This window comes from Chelonoidis abingdonii, chromosome 3 (genome assembly GCF_003597395.2).
Source record: "Chelonoidis abingdonii isolate Lonesome George chromosome 3, CheloAbing_2.0, whole genome shotgun sequence".
NCBI lineage: Eukaryota > Metazoa > Chordata > Testudines > Testudinidae > Chelonoidis > Chelonoidis abingdonii.
The window spans coordinates 113,017,162-113,033,105 of NC_133771.1; the positions used below are offsets into that span (position 1 = coordinate 113,017,162).

Consider the following 15,944-nt stretch of genomic DNA (forward strand, 5'->3'; position numbering starts at 1 on the left):
GCCTACTGCCAACATTTTAATTCCTACATGAAGTTTCTAGTAATTTGGGATTTGACTGTATAATAAAGCTGAAGGAGGATATGGTACAGGACCAAGGTAAGGGAGAGCACTTGGGATGGAAGGAGAGGTCCACTGTGATCATCTAGTATGGCCAGATGCATAACACAGGCCATGGAATTTCACCCAGTGAATTTAAAGGTGAGAGTTTTCACAATTTCTGCAAGAGATTTCCCAGAACTTGAACCCCTGAGCCCTCTCATGCGCAGTCAGAACACTACCACTACTCTAACAAGCCACCAGAGGGCATTTCCATAATCCTTCCTCAAGGTGACAAAGACATTGATGAGAGTGGTGAGGTCTGCAGTTGAAAGAAAGTGATACAGAGAACTCTTGGTTGTTGCTGCCTGAATCTCCAGAGGCAGCTGGGGAACCAACCATGTCATTGTAGTTGTGAGCATGCATAACAATAGTAATTTTCAGAGTTGCAAAAGCTAATTGCACCTCCATTCCCTTCCTGGTGTCTAAGTGAACCCTATCAGAGGTTAAGCCTCATGCCCTTATTAGTCTGGGGTGGAATGTTGCAGTTCTCCCACTCTTAGACTGGGATCTGGGTACAATACCCCACCTATGCCAACCCATATTACCATGCAGGTCCAATAGGACACTGGCATCTCTTTCCCTCAGGAACCCATGACCAGAGATGTAGTGCCCAAAAACCTTTCTAAAACAAGTAGGTTTATTAACAAGTGGAACAGAGAAATACAGAAAAGGATTCCACAACAAACAGCCGTATCGTTCCAGACTGACCCAGGGCACCCCCTTGCAGCAGGCATGGTGTTGTGGGTGAGCTCTTACCCAGGATATCAACAAGTCCTGGCAGACTGTTCAATGCTAAAGAACACCTTCTTGTGGAGGGTCTCATCTATTGACAGAAAACCTACACAAAAACCAAACTTTCACCTGCCACATCTCAGCTGGGTGACCCAATCATTCTTAGTACATCTGTCCCCAACCTGAGTCTGGTGGTCTTCTCTACCTAGGCTGTTTTACAGGGGCTCTCTCCATTCCAGTCTTTGCCCTTGATGTTAGGCATCTTGCCCCTACTGGAGAAGGATCCCTAACTTCAGAGAAGAATCTGGGGAGATCCATCCTCTGCAACTCTTCACCAGGGACAGCAGGTGATTCTTGCCAAAGAGAGTATCTGAGAGACCCCCTGGTTGAGATCAGACCCTCTTGGATGCCTGCCAACTATAGCCCTGGGTCTGTGAGGATCCTCTCTCTACGACTGCCTCTTATACAGTCTCCATTTTGATGGGTTCCCTGTAGAGTTCACCCTCTAGGCTCCCTGATCTGCACTCGTACAAGCTCCTCTCCACCCAGGAGTTTCTCCCCCTAACTGAGTTTGGGTAGCCTTTATTATTTACTAATCAGCCACCTGGGGCGGGCAGCTACTCCCAAGGAGGCCTTCATAAGGCAGTAACATGCAGGGTGGGCTCTAATCCCCAGAAAGGGCAGGTGTCCCATGACAGGCCTATGTGAAGGTTTAGTCTCATCTAAACCTATGCTTCCCTAGAAGTAAAGTTAGATGGGCTTCCCTCTTGAGTTCTTTTCTGTTCCTGTAACTAACGTAAATTCTTTTAGGAGGCCAAAAGATTGTTGGGATCCTGCCTAATCTCCAATTGCTTTCTACTATGATTCCCCCTACCACCAGTCTGTTCTCTCCTCTTTCAGGAAGGCTCCGTTTCTCAGAGCCCCACAGTCCTTGTGTGCGCTTGAGCCCAGTTACCATATCACTCTAACTTTTGTTATAGGGGTCTAAGTGTGTCATCTTCTCTTTCCTTCCAACTGTTTTCCCTCCCACCTCCAGTCAGCCAGCCCACCCAGCCATCTAAGGAATGCTCCCATGATGGCTGCTCCATTCTTTGGCAGTTAGACCATTCACCCTTAATGATTTGCAATCACTTGTCTTGTGACTGTGGGGGAATATGCTAAAACTGTCTGTTCCCTTCTGACATTACAACCCACCATCTGAGAAATACAATACAACAAGCCATATTTTACAGATCAACATTCACCACCAAACACCAAGAACTAAAAGACAGTTTTCAGGTAAAGTGCTGACTCAAAGGCTTGTAACTGAAATCAAAGAAACTGTCTCCTGGTGGTTTATGCCTCCAATGTTCAGGGAAACAGGACTTTGTACATTCTTTGTAAATAAGGAGGATTGCATCAGAGAAATACTCGGTTCAGCCTCAATTTCTCCTTCTAATAGAAACAACCTGATAACAAGTCTTCAGGGTTTAACCACTCATGTCAAAAGGAGTAACAGTATTCTTGTAAAACTATTTCAGTTTCATTGTGCCACCTCTGTTCCAGGAGGCATCGTCTCAGGTGATCTAAGAATCAAACATTCAATTGCACCTTGCAGCTCTTTGAAAAAATTGACTCATTGGTAGGTTAAAGTAACTAGACACAGTAGCCAGCGCTGCTTTAAAACCAGTACATAAGCAATATATTCACTGGTCTTTTGATTCCATTTTAGGGTGTGCTGGATCCATCAAGTAACAGGGGTCTGGGTGTACCCTCTCCTGGATTACATCAGCCCAGGTGCCAAGATAATTTTCTTTGCAACTGTCACCCTAGTACTTAACATTTTCTACTTGCTGGGAGAAATCCTGAATAACTACATTTGGGATACACAAAAATGTAAGTATTGTTTTCAGGAGCACTAACCAATAGGATTCCTCTCTTGAGGCTTGATCCTGTTTCCATTGATGTTAATGGAAGTTTTAGGATTTAAACATGGGGGAGCTAACAAGATTTCATTGTAACTTTTCTTTCTTCCTCTTAAAAAGAGTCAAATGAATGAAATGTCTCCCAGGTAACATGATTAGCTATGAATATGTATTCATTTTTATAACTTCTAATTTAAGAGCTGTTGGCAATTACCTGAAAGATTTACAACCCACTCTGTTTTATTAGCTGAGGAACCAGTAAAATCTAGCTAGAATAAAATGCCATTCTGTGGAAATGATCTTATTGTTATGCTTGAGGTTAGGAAGAGAAAGATTGTTTTTAAAAGTATTTTCAAGCATAAGGTACTCATGTATTTATAAATCAGTTTGTCCTATGAAATTAAATATGTCCATATCCAATAGTCCTCAAGTAATAAGAGATAACAGATAACCATGCTGCAAAATTTTACAGAATTAATATCACTAGCCTATTTACCGATCACTTGCAACTAGGCATATAAAATGAGAGGCACAAAACTTAGTGGATTCTTTATATAACTGTTCTATATGATGGTTTGGAGGGGAGGGGAAAAATCTATGAAATTACCACCCCAGGTCCTCGGTAGATCATGATTTGAGCTACTTATAGAGTTCTTCCCCTGTTTGTGCCACACAAAGAATTCTCCGAACAAAAAAGATCCTTTTTCCTCTCATTTCCCTGAGCAAGGGAGTCAAGAGTCCAAAAGGAAGCAGAAAGACAAAGGTGATCAGTCTCTTAGGCAGTCTTTTTGGTCGTCCCTTTGGAGTTTGGCTTATCGGCAGGTATAGTGTCTTGTTATGGCCTGCCTCCAGCCCCGATTTTAGGAATACCCCTGGTTCATACAGTGTTAAGGTCAGTAAGCTGTGCAGCTATGTTCCTGGTTGCTGCTCTGTCCCTGTAGCCTTAAGCTTCTTCCCTCACACAGCGCAAGCCCTACAGGTGCACCTGGTTAGTGCTAGCTAAATCCAGAAGAGCTCCTTAGACTCCTCTCTGCCTCTATGCCCTCTCACATAACCCAGATGGCCTTAATCATCCCACTGGAAGAACACCAAGCTGAAGTCAATGGGCATTTTGTCATTAACGTCAGTGGGGCCAGAATGTCACCCTAAACTTCTAATCTGAAACAAAGTGCAAAACCTGCTTTTCTGTGTGCCTTATTTGCCCCTTTTCAATATTAGACTCCAGACATCAGGCACCTCTTTTTTAACTGTAGAGCCTCTGGTCATTTGGCACTGCATTCATGGCTGGTCCTGAACCTGTAATTCAATTTCATGTTAATGTCTATTTAAACCATTTAACTCTTCTTCTGATAATGAAGGAAAGGTCCTTTAAAGAAAGGTTATCCAAAAGAAGAAGGCTTCACTGTGTATAAATTCCATATAATATAAAACATAATAATAATATGATGAAGAAACACATGTTCTTATTGAATCCCACAAACAAGTAGCTCAAGGAAAATCTCTCTCATAGTATGTATAATAGAAACTTTAGCTCCTTTGGTTCCTCATCTCAGGAGAATTTAGGTTAATGTTGCCATAGGCTCAATAGGCTCAGCAAGGCCTTTAGCTACTCTTCAGTTTTCCCCCGGTTGGTTAGAAGACACTGATCCAGATTCTTTTGGTTCAGCGACATGCAAGCCAGCAAATGGCATGAGTCACCTGCTGTGTGGCCATGTATGAAGCTTGGTATATAGATCAGACCTAAAGTGTATGATAGGAACACCACAACCATAAAAACGGTAAAATAATAATTATATGTAAGATTTGGAGCAAAAAATATTTGGAAACCAAACCTTTAAAAGGGGCCTTCAAATTAAAACAATCTGACTTAAGAAGGTTTCATTTTTTCTGTGATCCTTTTCCTCTGGAGGTGCATTAAGAAAAAAACCCAGTACTGACTAATTGATTTTGAAGTTAGTTTTTCCAACCCACAAACATGACAGGGAAGGAAAAAATTGCCCTTTCCACAGGCCTTCTCTTAGTGTTGAAGATACCTGCATTCCTGCCAAACTAATTGATCCATCTGCAGTAGAATACCTCAGAAGAAAGGAAAGAGACTCTTTTTAAAAGACAAATACAATGCTCTAATTAAAACCACTGGGTAAGTTCCTCACAGCACAGGACACAAGGGACCTGAGACTGGCTCTGGAGCAGACTGTTAGGCCAGTAGTGTTCTTTTGAAGCCAGCCCATTTGTTTTGTTTTTCAGACCTTTGACTATGGCTATCCCATGGTTGCTGGCAAACCAAAAATACAACGCCCATTGTATTCAGATTGCTGGCAATGTCTGGAGCCACTTGTTTCCTTATGGCTTCTTTCAGTAAAGTCTCCTCCATAGATACTTTCCTCCTACCCCCTATCTGGGTATTAAAAGGTACGTTTTCAGAATGACCCATGGGGAAGAATTAACATCCGTGCACATACTCCATTAGTAGGTAATATCATCTATGGTCGGATTTCCCTTTTGCTGCTTTCAAAATGACTTTCCATCTCCCTTTAATCCTGAGAAATCTTTCTTCTGTGATTTGCAACAGTCCAGGAAACTGCCAAAAGAAACATTTTCAGACTATCTTTGATACATTGGGCAGGGAGGTTTACAAAGAAGAAACAAAATGGACAAAAGAACAACACTTTTGGTAGAGTCTAATAATAAATTAATTGCTCAGGAACAACCATCTGAAAGAGATGACTTTTCATCACCAGGAAAACAACCTTGCCCAACCCAGTCGCCTTTCAACACAGATGACAGAGAGCAGTTCTGCAGCAAGGACAAATCTTCTAAAGAGTATATGTACTGTGCTCATGCTACCTAGATTACTAAAAGGAATGGACATTAATGAGAAAAAAAAAACCTATTAGCAGTAATTGATTCTTTGTGCTCTGTCAGGAAAAATGACTTTTACTTATGACTTTTTTTTTTTAAATCTGACAATGGAAAGAAAGAAAAAGAAACCTAAATGGAATTAGCAATAATAGTTTGAAAATGTACTTTAAAAAAATGTCAGCTGCTTAGCTTCAGCTAATGGTAGCCATAATAAAATCTGCTCTGTTTTGTTAGTATGTAAGCAATTGGAGCCCCAGGAGACAATTATCTTCATTCCCCTGAAGCAGTCAGAGGCAGAGTATGCTATAGATTCAGATTAAGATTCTAAAAAGAGTCTTGGGGAAGGAAAGGGTTAAGTAGGTTGTTACCAGACAACTGCTGGTTTCAGGTGTGTAGATGTTCTTTTCCTTTACAGCAGGTCAAGTAACATGACAGAGGCTGCTAGCAAAGAAGAAGATTAATGTATTAGGTTTCTGAGTAAATAATCAGTTTTTATTCACTCAGGTGTTTTAAAAGGTGTTCTCCATATTGTTTCAGGTATAGAAGAAGGAAAAGAAAAGCCTAAAATGGACTGAGCATTGAATACAACAAGGAGTGTTTGCTTTTTGCTCTTTGGAAAACTTTTTGGCTTGAACAGATGCTGGCAGGGAAAGGAATCTCTTGGAAAAAAGTTTATATGGACCATGTACCCAATGCTTTTATTTAGAGGAGAATTGATTTTAGCTAAAAACATTAAATATGTGTTGATCCTCCTCTTTCCAATATTTGTACATATCATATCCATGAAGATATGTACATTAATTATCTCCACAACGTTCTCAACGTGTATTATTATCTACATCAGTGTAAATGTATTTCCATTTATTGTGAGAGGAATGATGGGTCCATTTGTGTATCATTTTCAGAAAGAGGTTAAGCAGATAGGCCTACTGTGGATAAATGTAATAATCCTGTATATTTCAGAGTAATGTATACTGTAAAGATCTATTAAAAGACCACTACACAAGCTTACCTGAAGAAATAATCTAATTGAACTATGATATATTAATGTACCAGTGTATAACAGTTGCCTTAAGTAGGCCATGTTAATAGTAATTATATCAATTGAATCAAACCCTAATTGTAATTAGAACCTATGTGCATATGATGGAACTTTTCTTAAATACAAAAGCACATAAATAAAGAACAAAATATGCTCAGTTTTCTCTTTCTGAATGCTGCTTCTCAGAATTCCAGATGGATAGATGCATGTACTGTATAATCTATGTCTAGTTTTTGTTATGTCACCTGTAGATGATGGCATTTCTAATACAAAATTGACTGCCATATAATATGCTGAAGTCCTGAAACTGGGTAGCCATGCCCTGGGCTCTTAACAGATAAGTGGCAGTACATACTGTACCGGAGAGAATGCATTCGGGCCTCCATTCAGGAAGGCACTTAAGTGTATTGGGGCCTTAGTTTCTACGTATTTACCATTGTCTATGTTCTTTTGGATTCCAATTGACTGCCAGGCAATTGAAAGGGAAATGTTACAGCCAGGGGAAAGCTGTATGGGATTAAAATTGATGAACAGAATTATTTTTAACAGGAAAATATACTAAGAAAAAATAATCTTCCAAATATACAAGTAACTTGATGTCCAGCTCACACACACTTCATAAGGATATTGAATTTTTAAATGTACTAAAATGTATTTACTTAAATGTTTGTAAAGCACTCTGACGGTGTAAAGTGTTGTAGGTGTTCAATATATATTTAACGAGAGGGACAATATCAGGGAGTTGAGTTGGCTCGACAGTAGTCCTAATCTGGAACTAAAATTTGTTAGTGTGTCCATTCTGGATTTAACTGCAGAACATGACATGCAATTTACAGTGTGTTTTACTATTAACAAATTGGTATACATAAAGTATGATAAACATTACAGGAGTTATGGGTGGTTTTTCTGGGGGGGAGGTTAAACAGAGATTTTGGGGTGTGGTGGTTGGTTGTTTAAAAAAGCAGGATCTATTTAAAATACAGTTTAGGAGTACAGTTGCCTAGACATTCCAGATGGACTAAATATTAACAGGGGCGGCTCTAGCCATTTCACCACCCCAAGCACGGCAGCATGCAGTGGGGGGCGCTCTGCCGGTCGCCGGTCCCACGGCTCCGGTGGACCTCCCGCAGACATGCCTGCGGAGGGTCCACTGGTCCCACGGTGCCGGTGGACCTCCCGCAGGCTTGCCTGCAGTTGCTCCACCGCAGCTGCAGGACCAGCAGACCCTCCGCAGGCACGCCTGTGGGAAGTCCACCAGAGCCACCTGCCGCCCTCCCAGCAACCGGCAGAGTGCCCCCCACGGCATGCTGCCCCAAGCAAGCACTTGGCGTGCTGGGGCCTGGAGCCGCCCATGAATATTAAAATACCATAGGAAAAGTTTTAACTCTTAAAACTTTCACAGTGTTCCTTTACATTTCAAAAACAGAGAAAATCCGAGTTAAATCTCCACCACACACTTGACATACTCATGCCTATTTGCAGTGTTGTTTTAGCCATGTTGGTCCCAGGATCTTAGAGAAACAAGGTGGGTGAGGTAATATCTTTTATTGGACTTAATTCTGTTGGTGAGAGAGACAAGATTTCAGGCTACACAGATCTCTTCTTCAGGTCTGGGAAACTAAGGGCATATCTACATTATAATCTTAAATCGACCTATGTTAGGTCAATTTATAGTCACCACAGTAATTACTGATGTCCATAGTACTTTCTTCTGTCGACTGTGTATTTCCTCACCAGGAGCGCTTCTGCTGACTGAAGAGAGGCATTGTGACGGGCTGAGAGTCAGGGCTCTCAGCTCTGCGAGGCCCAACTGCCTCCCAGGCTTCTCACCTTCCCACTCTCAGCCAGGAGTAGGGAGGAAGCCACCCATAGTGTCACAGCTAACTACAATGTGGAACAGATTGTTTAGCATAAGAAGTTAACACATGTTCTAAGGGATCATTCAGGGTGAAGTGGCACTGTGGCAGGGTGGACTAGGTCTGGAGGCCCCCTGCTGAAGACTTTGCGGCCCTGCATCACCCTGCTCCAGAATAGAGCAGTGAGAAGTCCTCGAGGCAGCCCAGAGTGGCTGCAGAAAAGCAGCCAATCAGAGAGGCTGCTGGAGCAACCAATAAGGGGCCAGAAGGGTCAGAAAAAAAGCAAGCAGCAGAGCAGAGTAGAAACTTCAGTTGCTGTGCAGAGCTTGACAAGGGAGGACTGGGTGCCTGGTTAGTTAGATGAACACCAGGACTGTGGATAGCTTGCTGCAGAGAGCTCACCACACCAAACTGAGCCAAGGGAAAGGTGCCAAAGAACTGCTTCCTGGCTGGATAGAATAGCAACAGAGCCATCGAAAGGTCACTGTGGGAAGGCTGAGCCCAGGGGACTGAGCATAAAACCTGGCCAAACCAGATGAGAGTACCGAGATGAGTCCTGCTGGACTGGTAGCAGACTGAGCCCAGGGAGAGCTGCTGAAAAGGACACTAGTTGAGGGTACCAAGATGGGCCCCAGCTAGGTGCCTGAAGAAGGCAGTGCCTCTGGGAAGATGCCTAAGAGCTATGGCCCCATACCGGGGCTATGATAAGGACTCTGGACTGTATACCCTGAGATAGTGTGTGCAGCTCGGCTGGAGGACTGAGCTGCTGAAGACCAGCTGAGAGAACCAGTGGCCAGGGGTGCTTGCGGAGAGGCACCCTGATGTAAGACTAAAAAAGAAAAGCAGGCTCACACCTAACTGAGAGGAAAGGGGGCCATCCACGAAAGGTGTGTGGTTTCTCTCCCTCCACCTCCACCCCCCGAGTGAAAAGACTGTTTGCAGGCACTATTGGCCAGAGAAAGAGGCATGCCCAAGAGGACATGCTTGTTACGAGTCCTTAACCCTTCTGTCATGGGACAAAAAAGGGAGGTTAGTAGGTTACATATTGTTTTAATAGGCTATAAATCCAATGTCTTTATAAGACCATGTTTTTAATGTCTAGCAAGTTTATAACTTCAAGCGTCACACATATCTTTTGAAGATGTGCAAGTTTCCTTTGAGGACAAGAACTGAGAGGTCAGTGATAGAGTGATCACTTTGTGAAAAGTGTTCGTCTGTGGGTGGTATGGTATTTTTGTCTTATAATTTTTTTACATGAGCTCATTTGAAGAGCATAGTGATTGTCTGTCTGGTTTCACCCACATAGTTGCTATTGAGGCATTTAGTGAACTGGATGAGGTATATCACATGTTATGATAGGCATATATAGGCCCCATAGATCTTAAAAGGTGTGTTGTGTGGGGTGTTGATCATTGTAGCAGTGGAGACATGTCTGCAGGTTTTTGCATGTGTCATTCTGGCAGGGTCTGGTTCCACTCTGAGTTGGTGTGTCTGGTCTGCGGGGAGCTCTTGCCTGATGAGGTCGGGGGTTGTTTGAAGACCTAGATAACTTGTCCCTTGCTGTGGAACCCTCATTAATAACTGCATTTACCAATGTTGCATACTAGTGTTAAGAATAAATTCTAATAGGAGGAGTTGGTAGTGACCACCTATACTTAGATTTCCTAACATTTTCCAGCCAATCCACAAGGGGGTGTGTGTGTGTGTGTTCGATCACAGGAGGGCCAGCAGCTTAGTTTGCTCATTGTCACTCTAGGGCTTGCAACCCTCTCCTCCCCAAGATCTAGCCTGCTCCAGCCTTGTTCTTACTCCAGCCCACCTCTAGACTCCTGATTCTGGCTCTGACACTTGACTCCAGCCACTAGGTCCACCTGCCATGGCTCCAGTCACTAAGCCTGACTATCCCCATCATGGTTGCTGACAGAGATCAAAGCTGTCAAATGCGTTAGATGGTCACCTAAATCAAAGTGACCTTATTTTCAAAGGAGCTGAGTACACACAACTAGTATTGTCTGCTGTTGGATCTGGAAATCTGTACACCCTCCAATTACGTATTAAATATGGATTTAGGCCAAACATTTTCAAATTTGGGTGCCAGTAGCAATACATGCAGTGGAGATTAATATTTTTCAATTGGTTTGGAAAATGCATAGTAGTCTGGCAAGGTTTGAACTCAGTTGTTCCCCATTATCTCAAAGTTCTACTACTCCTTTGGGTCATGGGCTTTAAAGCACAGAAATAGCGGGCAATTTAATTCCAGCATTTAATACAAGACCTATCTTTCAAAATCTTTACTGCCTACATAGCCAGGTGTAGAGTACAACTATATATAAGTTTTTTTCCTTCAGAAATAGGATTCATAATTCTTGTAGACATGGGCAGGGGTATCATAGACCAGGGCAGGCTAAGCCTCCACTGACCTAGGCCATGGCCCTGCCCATATTGTGCCCTGAAACCCTGCCCTCTCTCTCTATCTGAAGCCAGTCACTGCTCAACTCCAGCTGGTGACCCTGAGCTTGGGCCTGCCATGCCCCAGGGGCAGCTCTGGGGCCAGCAGGGGGTTTGGGCCAGCAGCTTGGCCCAGCACTGTAGGGGGGAGCAGGGGAGGAGCAGAGCTGCAGCTCAGATTGTTCCAGGGCGATCTGGCCACCAGAACTGAGACCAAGGATCCTGACTCTCCATGCCCTCACCACCCTCACTGGTGCCTAGACAGCATGGAGGAGGAAGCTACCTTAACTGAATGCAGAGGGGATAACAACTGGACTGGGGGCGGGGAAGGGAACTAGACTAGGACAAGGAGTCAGGGGGTAGTGGGAAGACTGGGGCTGGAGGCTGGTGGGATTGGAGGGAAACTGGGACTGGAAGTCGAGCAGGGAGACTGGGAGCTGGGGGAGATGTGGCCTTTTCTAAATTAAGTGCTTTACTTTTCAACCCAATAAGGTTCTTTTAACATAGTTTTTTCTCTTGTGTAGTAGAGAAATAGACTGAGATTTTTCAAGGCTGACTAGTAGATTTGGTCCACGTAACTCACAACTTTCAATGGGAGTTTTGTGACTAAATCCTCTAACTGGCTTTGAAAAACCTCATCCCTAACTTCTGTGTGCAGCTGAAAGTATGTACTATAAGCAGATATTTAAGTATTCATACGCCTTTAAATATTACTATGAGCAGTGGCGGCTCCAGGCACCAGTGCAGCAAGACGGGGTGGGAGGGGCAGCGTGCCGGTTGTCATGAGGGCGGCAGTCAGGGAGTCTTTGGTGGCAGTTCTGCGGGAGGTCTGCTGGTCCCGCGGTTTCAGCGGCAATTCAGCAGCTGGTACGCCAAACACACAGGGCCAGTAGATCACCTGTAGAACCACTGCTGAATCCATGTGGCTGGCAGACCTCCTGCAGAAACGCTGCTGAAGGCTGCCTTACTGCCAGGCTTGGGGCAGCAAAAAATAGAGCTGCTTCTGACTGAGATTGCCACACATCAGCTAATTGCTACCCAAATGTAAAGCTTCAGTCAGGGGAGAAATAGCTTGGTGGTTTGAGCATTGGCCTACTAAAGCCAGGGTTGTAAGCTCAATCCTTGAGGGGGCCATTTAGGGAACTGGGGTAAAGAGCTGTCTGGGGAATGGTCCTGTTTTGAGCAGGGGGTTGTACTAGATGAGGTCCCTTCTGGGAGATTTTACTATCTTTCCATCTCACCCATTGTCTCACATTTGAGGGTTACATTGTCAAATGTTTACCCCAGTTTGTCACATCTTTTCCCTCACCCTTACACTCCTCCTCTACAACCTAGCAGTGGCTGCAGGCCAAAAGAAAAAATGTTGACCTTTTGATCTTTGTCATGTCAACGTTCAGCTTGCTGGCAAAAGACTTTTGTTCTGGACATGAGGAACACTAGTGGTACTGATGCCAATGCATGCCAAAGCCATGAGGTGACTAGTGATGGCACAGGCTCTTAAATGACAGTTCAGAACAATGGTGTATAAGGCCTCTGCTTTTCCTTTGGCTTTCTCTTTTGAATTTGCACTGAGACTCTTACAAACTTTGATGACAAGCTCTTCTTCTCCACTCTATCAAGATGGATCAGCGTGGAGAGAGAGCTCAAAGGCACACTCTAGTGTCCTTCAGTCGCTATCATATCCTGTTATTTGGTGTTGTGAGGCACCAATAGAATGTAAGACAGCAAATCATCCTGAAGATTCTCTCAACCTCACATATCCTAGCGAAGCTGTTGCAAGACATCAGGTTACAGTGATTGCAGGAAATCTAGCATTTGGGTTAAATACACAAACTATAATATGTGCATTGGCACGTTGTGCTATAAATGCAGTTTGTGAAATGTGAGACAGTGTGAAGCAAGGTGTTTTACTGTATTCTCTGCGACAGCACAGTTGCAAGTGTTAATGAAACAAAGCATCCTGCCAAAGATCTATACATAATAGTGTATAATGGGCCAGATTCACTGCCTTGCCCCAGCTGCTTTGTGCAGCTCCAGTGACTGCAAGCAGTTTAGCATAGCTTTAATTAGTGCAAAACTCACAGCACACATTTACACATACCCACTGTATGTGTGTCTATATATTATACATAAAAGTTACACACACAAACACATATATAAAATGGACCAGATTCTGTCTCAGTTACACTGATGCAAATCTGGTCTTTTATAGAGACATAAGCAGAAATATAGCTAGATTTTAAAGATGTACAGCTACATGGTTAAGATGAAGAGGAATCAGGAAGTGAGAAAGATAAGGTAGGGAAGCTAGGTTCACACATGCTTTGCCTCACTGGAGTGAGATAAAATAACTGGCAGGTATCAGTAAATCTGGCCAAACGTATTATGTGTAAAAATGCATATGTCACTAGTATGAAATGTATGGGTACATGTAATGACAGAGGTAGAGTGTGGGCATAGCTTTAATTAGTGCAAAACTCACAGCACACGACATTTACACTTTTTTAATTGGGTTTAAAAAAAACTCTATAGTTGCAACAATCACTTTGGTGGGTGGATAAAAACCATGGAACTAGAAGACACTACCCAAGTGTCTACCTAGCTAAGGCCTTGATTCAGGAAGGCTTTGCGCCCCATTGCCTCCAATGGAACTTGACCACATGCATAAGTGCTGTCCAGAAGAGGGATGTTTTCCTCAATCACGGCCTAAGTGAGCCTTCAGTCACCAACTTTTCTATAATGCTAATAGGAGGTAGTAAAATGCAATGTCTTTTCAAGCTTTTTGTCAAAATAGGTCTATGTGAGCATAGCTGAATATGCTGCTGTGTACTGTTAGTAACACTAAGAATAGTGCAGTACAATCTACAGACTGTAAACAGCAAAGATTTTTATATAAGTCTCCAAAGTAAGCCATTCTATTTTTAACTGCAATAAACTGTTTTGTTTTTTTTCAAGTGACGGATGGAAATCAATTGATTTAATTTCACCAAAGAAGTAAGTTGTAGTCTTAGTCCCTTAAGTGCTTTTTTCTTTTTCAGACCACAGCTGTAAAGTCAGGATTACATTTTGAACCTCAACACACTAAATGTCACTACAGCAATGAAGAAACTAAGCCACATTTCTTTTCCCATCAAATGATGCATCTGCTGTAGCTTAAAATAAAATAAAACCATGCAAAAGAGAGCAGCTTCTTCATATAAATCCTATTGTAGCTAGCCACGGTCTCCAAGCTCAGAATTTTATAGATAGCATGTGTATTAAAGTAAACATTTACTGGGATTTTGCATAAATATTGTACCTTTGTGGTGTATATACTAAATATAGAGAACATTGTGGTAAAATCAGCACCATGAGACAATATTTGTTTACCTTTTAATATATAAATAGTACCCACTGTATGTGTGTCTATATATTATACATAAAAGTTACACACACAAACACATATATAAAATGGACCAGATTCTGTCTCAGTTACACTGATGCAAATCTGGCCTTTTATAGAGACATAAGCAGAAATATAGCTAGATTTTAAAGATGCACAGCTACATGGTTAAAATGAAAAGGAATCAGGAAGTGAGAAAGATAAGGTAGGGAAACTTAATTTAACTCTACCATATTGCAAATATGCAGGGGTTTTTTGTTCCTATTTCTCTTGTTAAATGTGATGCTGAAAAACTTAAGATTTTGTCAGTGGCATCTGAGCACATGCATTTAGGGTTACCTGCATACACGCTATTATACAGTCTCTGTTGAACCTGTTGTGCAACTTGATAGAGTTAATGATGCTGAAGGAAATTTACCTTCTGCATTTCTGGACTTTTTGTTTTATTTTTACTTTATGTGCATAACATTACCTGAATAGCTTTCTACATTTAATTTTCTTGGTTTATTTATTAAGTGAAAATAATATGTCCTTACTTAGCAATGGCCCCAGTTTGGCTTTTAAATTCACACCTAATCAATTTGAATCAAGCAGGAGAGTTAGGCATTTACAACTTTTCTGCTATTATTTGTCTGGAAACAGTTTTCTGTAGAGTTGGGTTATAGGACAGCAGTAATATCCACCTCTAGATCAAGAAAAGGCTATTAAGTGCACAATACTGAGAGACCAAAGAGGCAGAAAAAATTATAATAATGAAGGACTTCAACTACTTGCGTATTATCTGGTCAAATGTCACAGTGGGGCAAGGTTTTTCTTGACACATTGAATGATTGCTTCTTGGAACAGCTTGTTCTAGAGCACACAATAGGAAAGTATTTTCAGCTTAAAATTAAGTAAAATGCAGGAATTGGTTCAAAAAGTAATTATAGATGAGTCATTAAGCAACAGTGACCACAGTGTAATTAAATTCAACATCCTTGGGGAAGCAAAGGTATCAAAATTTAGTACAGTGACACTAAACTTAAAGGGGGGGAAAAGAGGAGGCTAATCAAAGTCAAGAATAAAGACATTTAAAATCTTTAGATTTGGCATGGCTGTGTGAGGAACCAATAAGTCTGAGAGCTTGTCTTCACTGCAAAGTTAACCTGAGTTATAACTCAAATGTTGCCCACTGTTCCTAACACATCTCCCACAGTGTTCCTTCTCTGATGGTTAGGCTTTGTTGGTATCTCCACCAATTGTCCCATCCTGTCAGCAGTGGCATAATGTATTTGTTACTCAGGTTTAATGCTTGCCTCTGACACATTTTGCAGAAACAATTCTTCTGTCTTCAGGCTGTGAACAGGATTAACTAGAATCTTTTGCACATGATCCTGCTTGATAACATCATGACTGACTTCTTTCATAAGAACAGCCATACTGGTCAGACCAAAGGTCCATCCAGCCCAGTATCCTGTCTTCCAACTGTGGCTAGTGCCAGGTGCCCCAGAGGGAGTGAACCTAACAGGTAATGATCAGGTGATCTCTCTTCTGCCATCCATCTCCACCCTCTGACAAACAGAGGCTAGGGACACCATTCTTTACCCATCCTGGCTAATAGCCATTAATGGACTTAACCT

The 15,944-nt window shown here is 42.3% G+C and overlaps 1 protein-coding gene across 3 annotated transcripts in view; it reads left to right on the top strand.

Moving 5' to 3' along the window:
• Positions 1 to 6,797, top strand: part of AIG1 (androgen induced 1) — a 195,291-nt gene extending 188,494 nt beyond the window's left edge. For all 3 annotated transcript variants that reach the window (XR_004375661.2, XM_032794954.2, XM_032794897.2), the window contains 2 exons: positions 2,543 to 2,706; positions 6,135 to 6,797. Coding sequence is in view for 2 of the 3 variants with exons in the window: in XM_032794954.2 (XP_032650845.1) it covers positions 2,543 to 2,706; positions 6,135 to 6,172 (202 nt within the window). In the remaining variant the exon portion in view is untranslated. The remainder of the gene's footprint in view (positions 1 to 2,542; positions 2,707 to 6,134) is intronic.
• Positions 6,798 to 15,944: the final 9,147 nt, after the last annotated feature.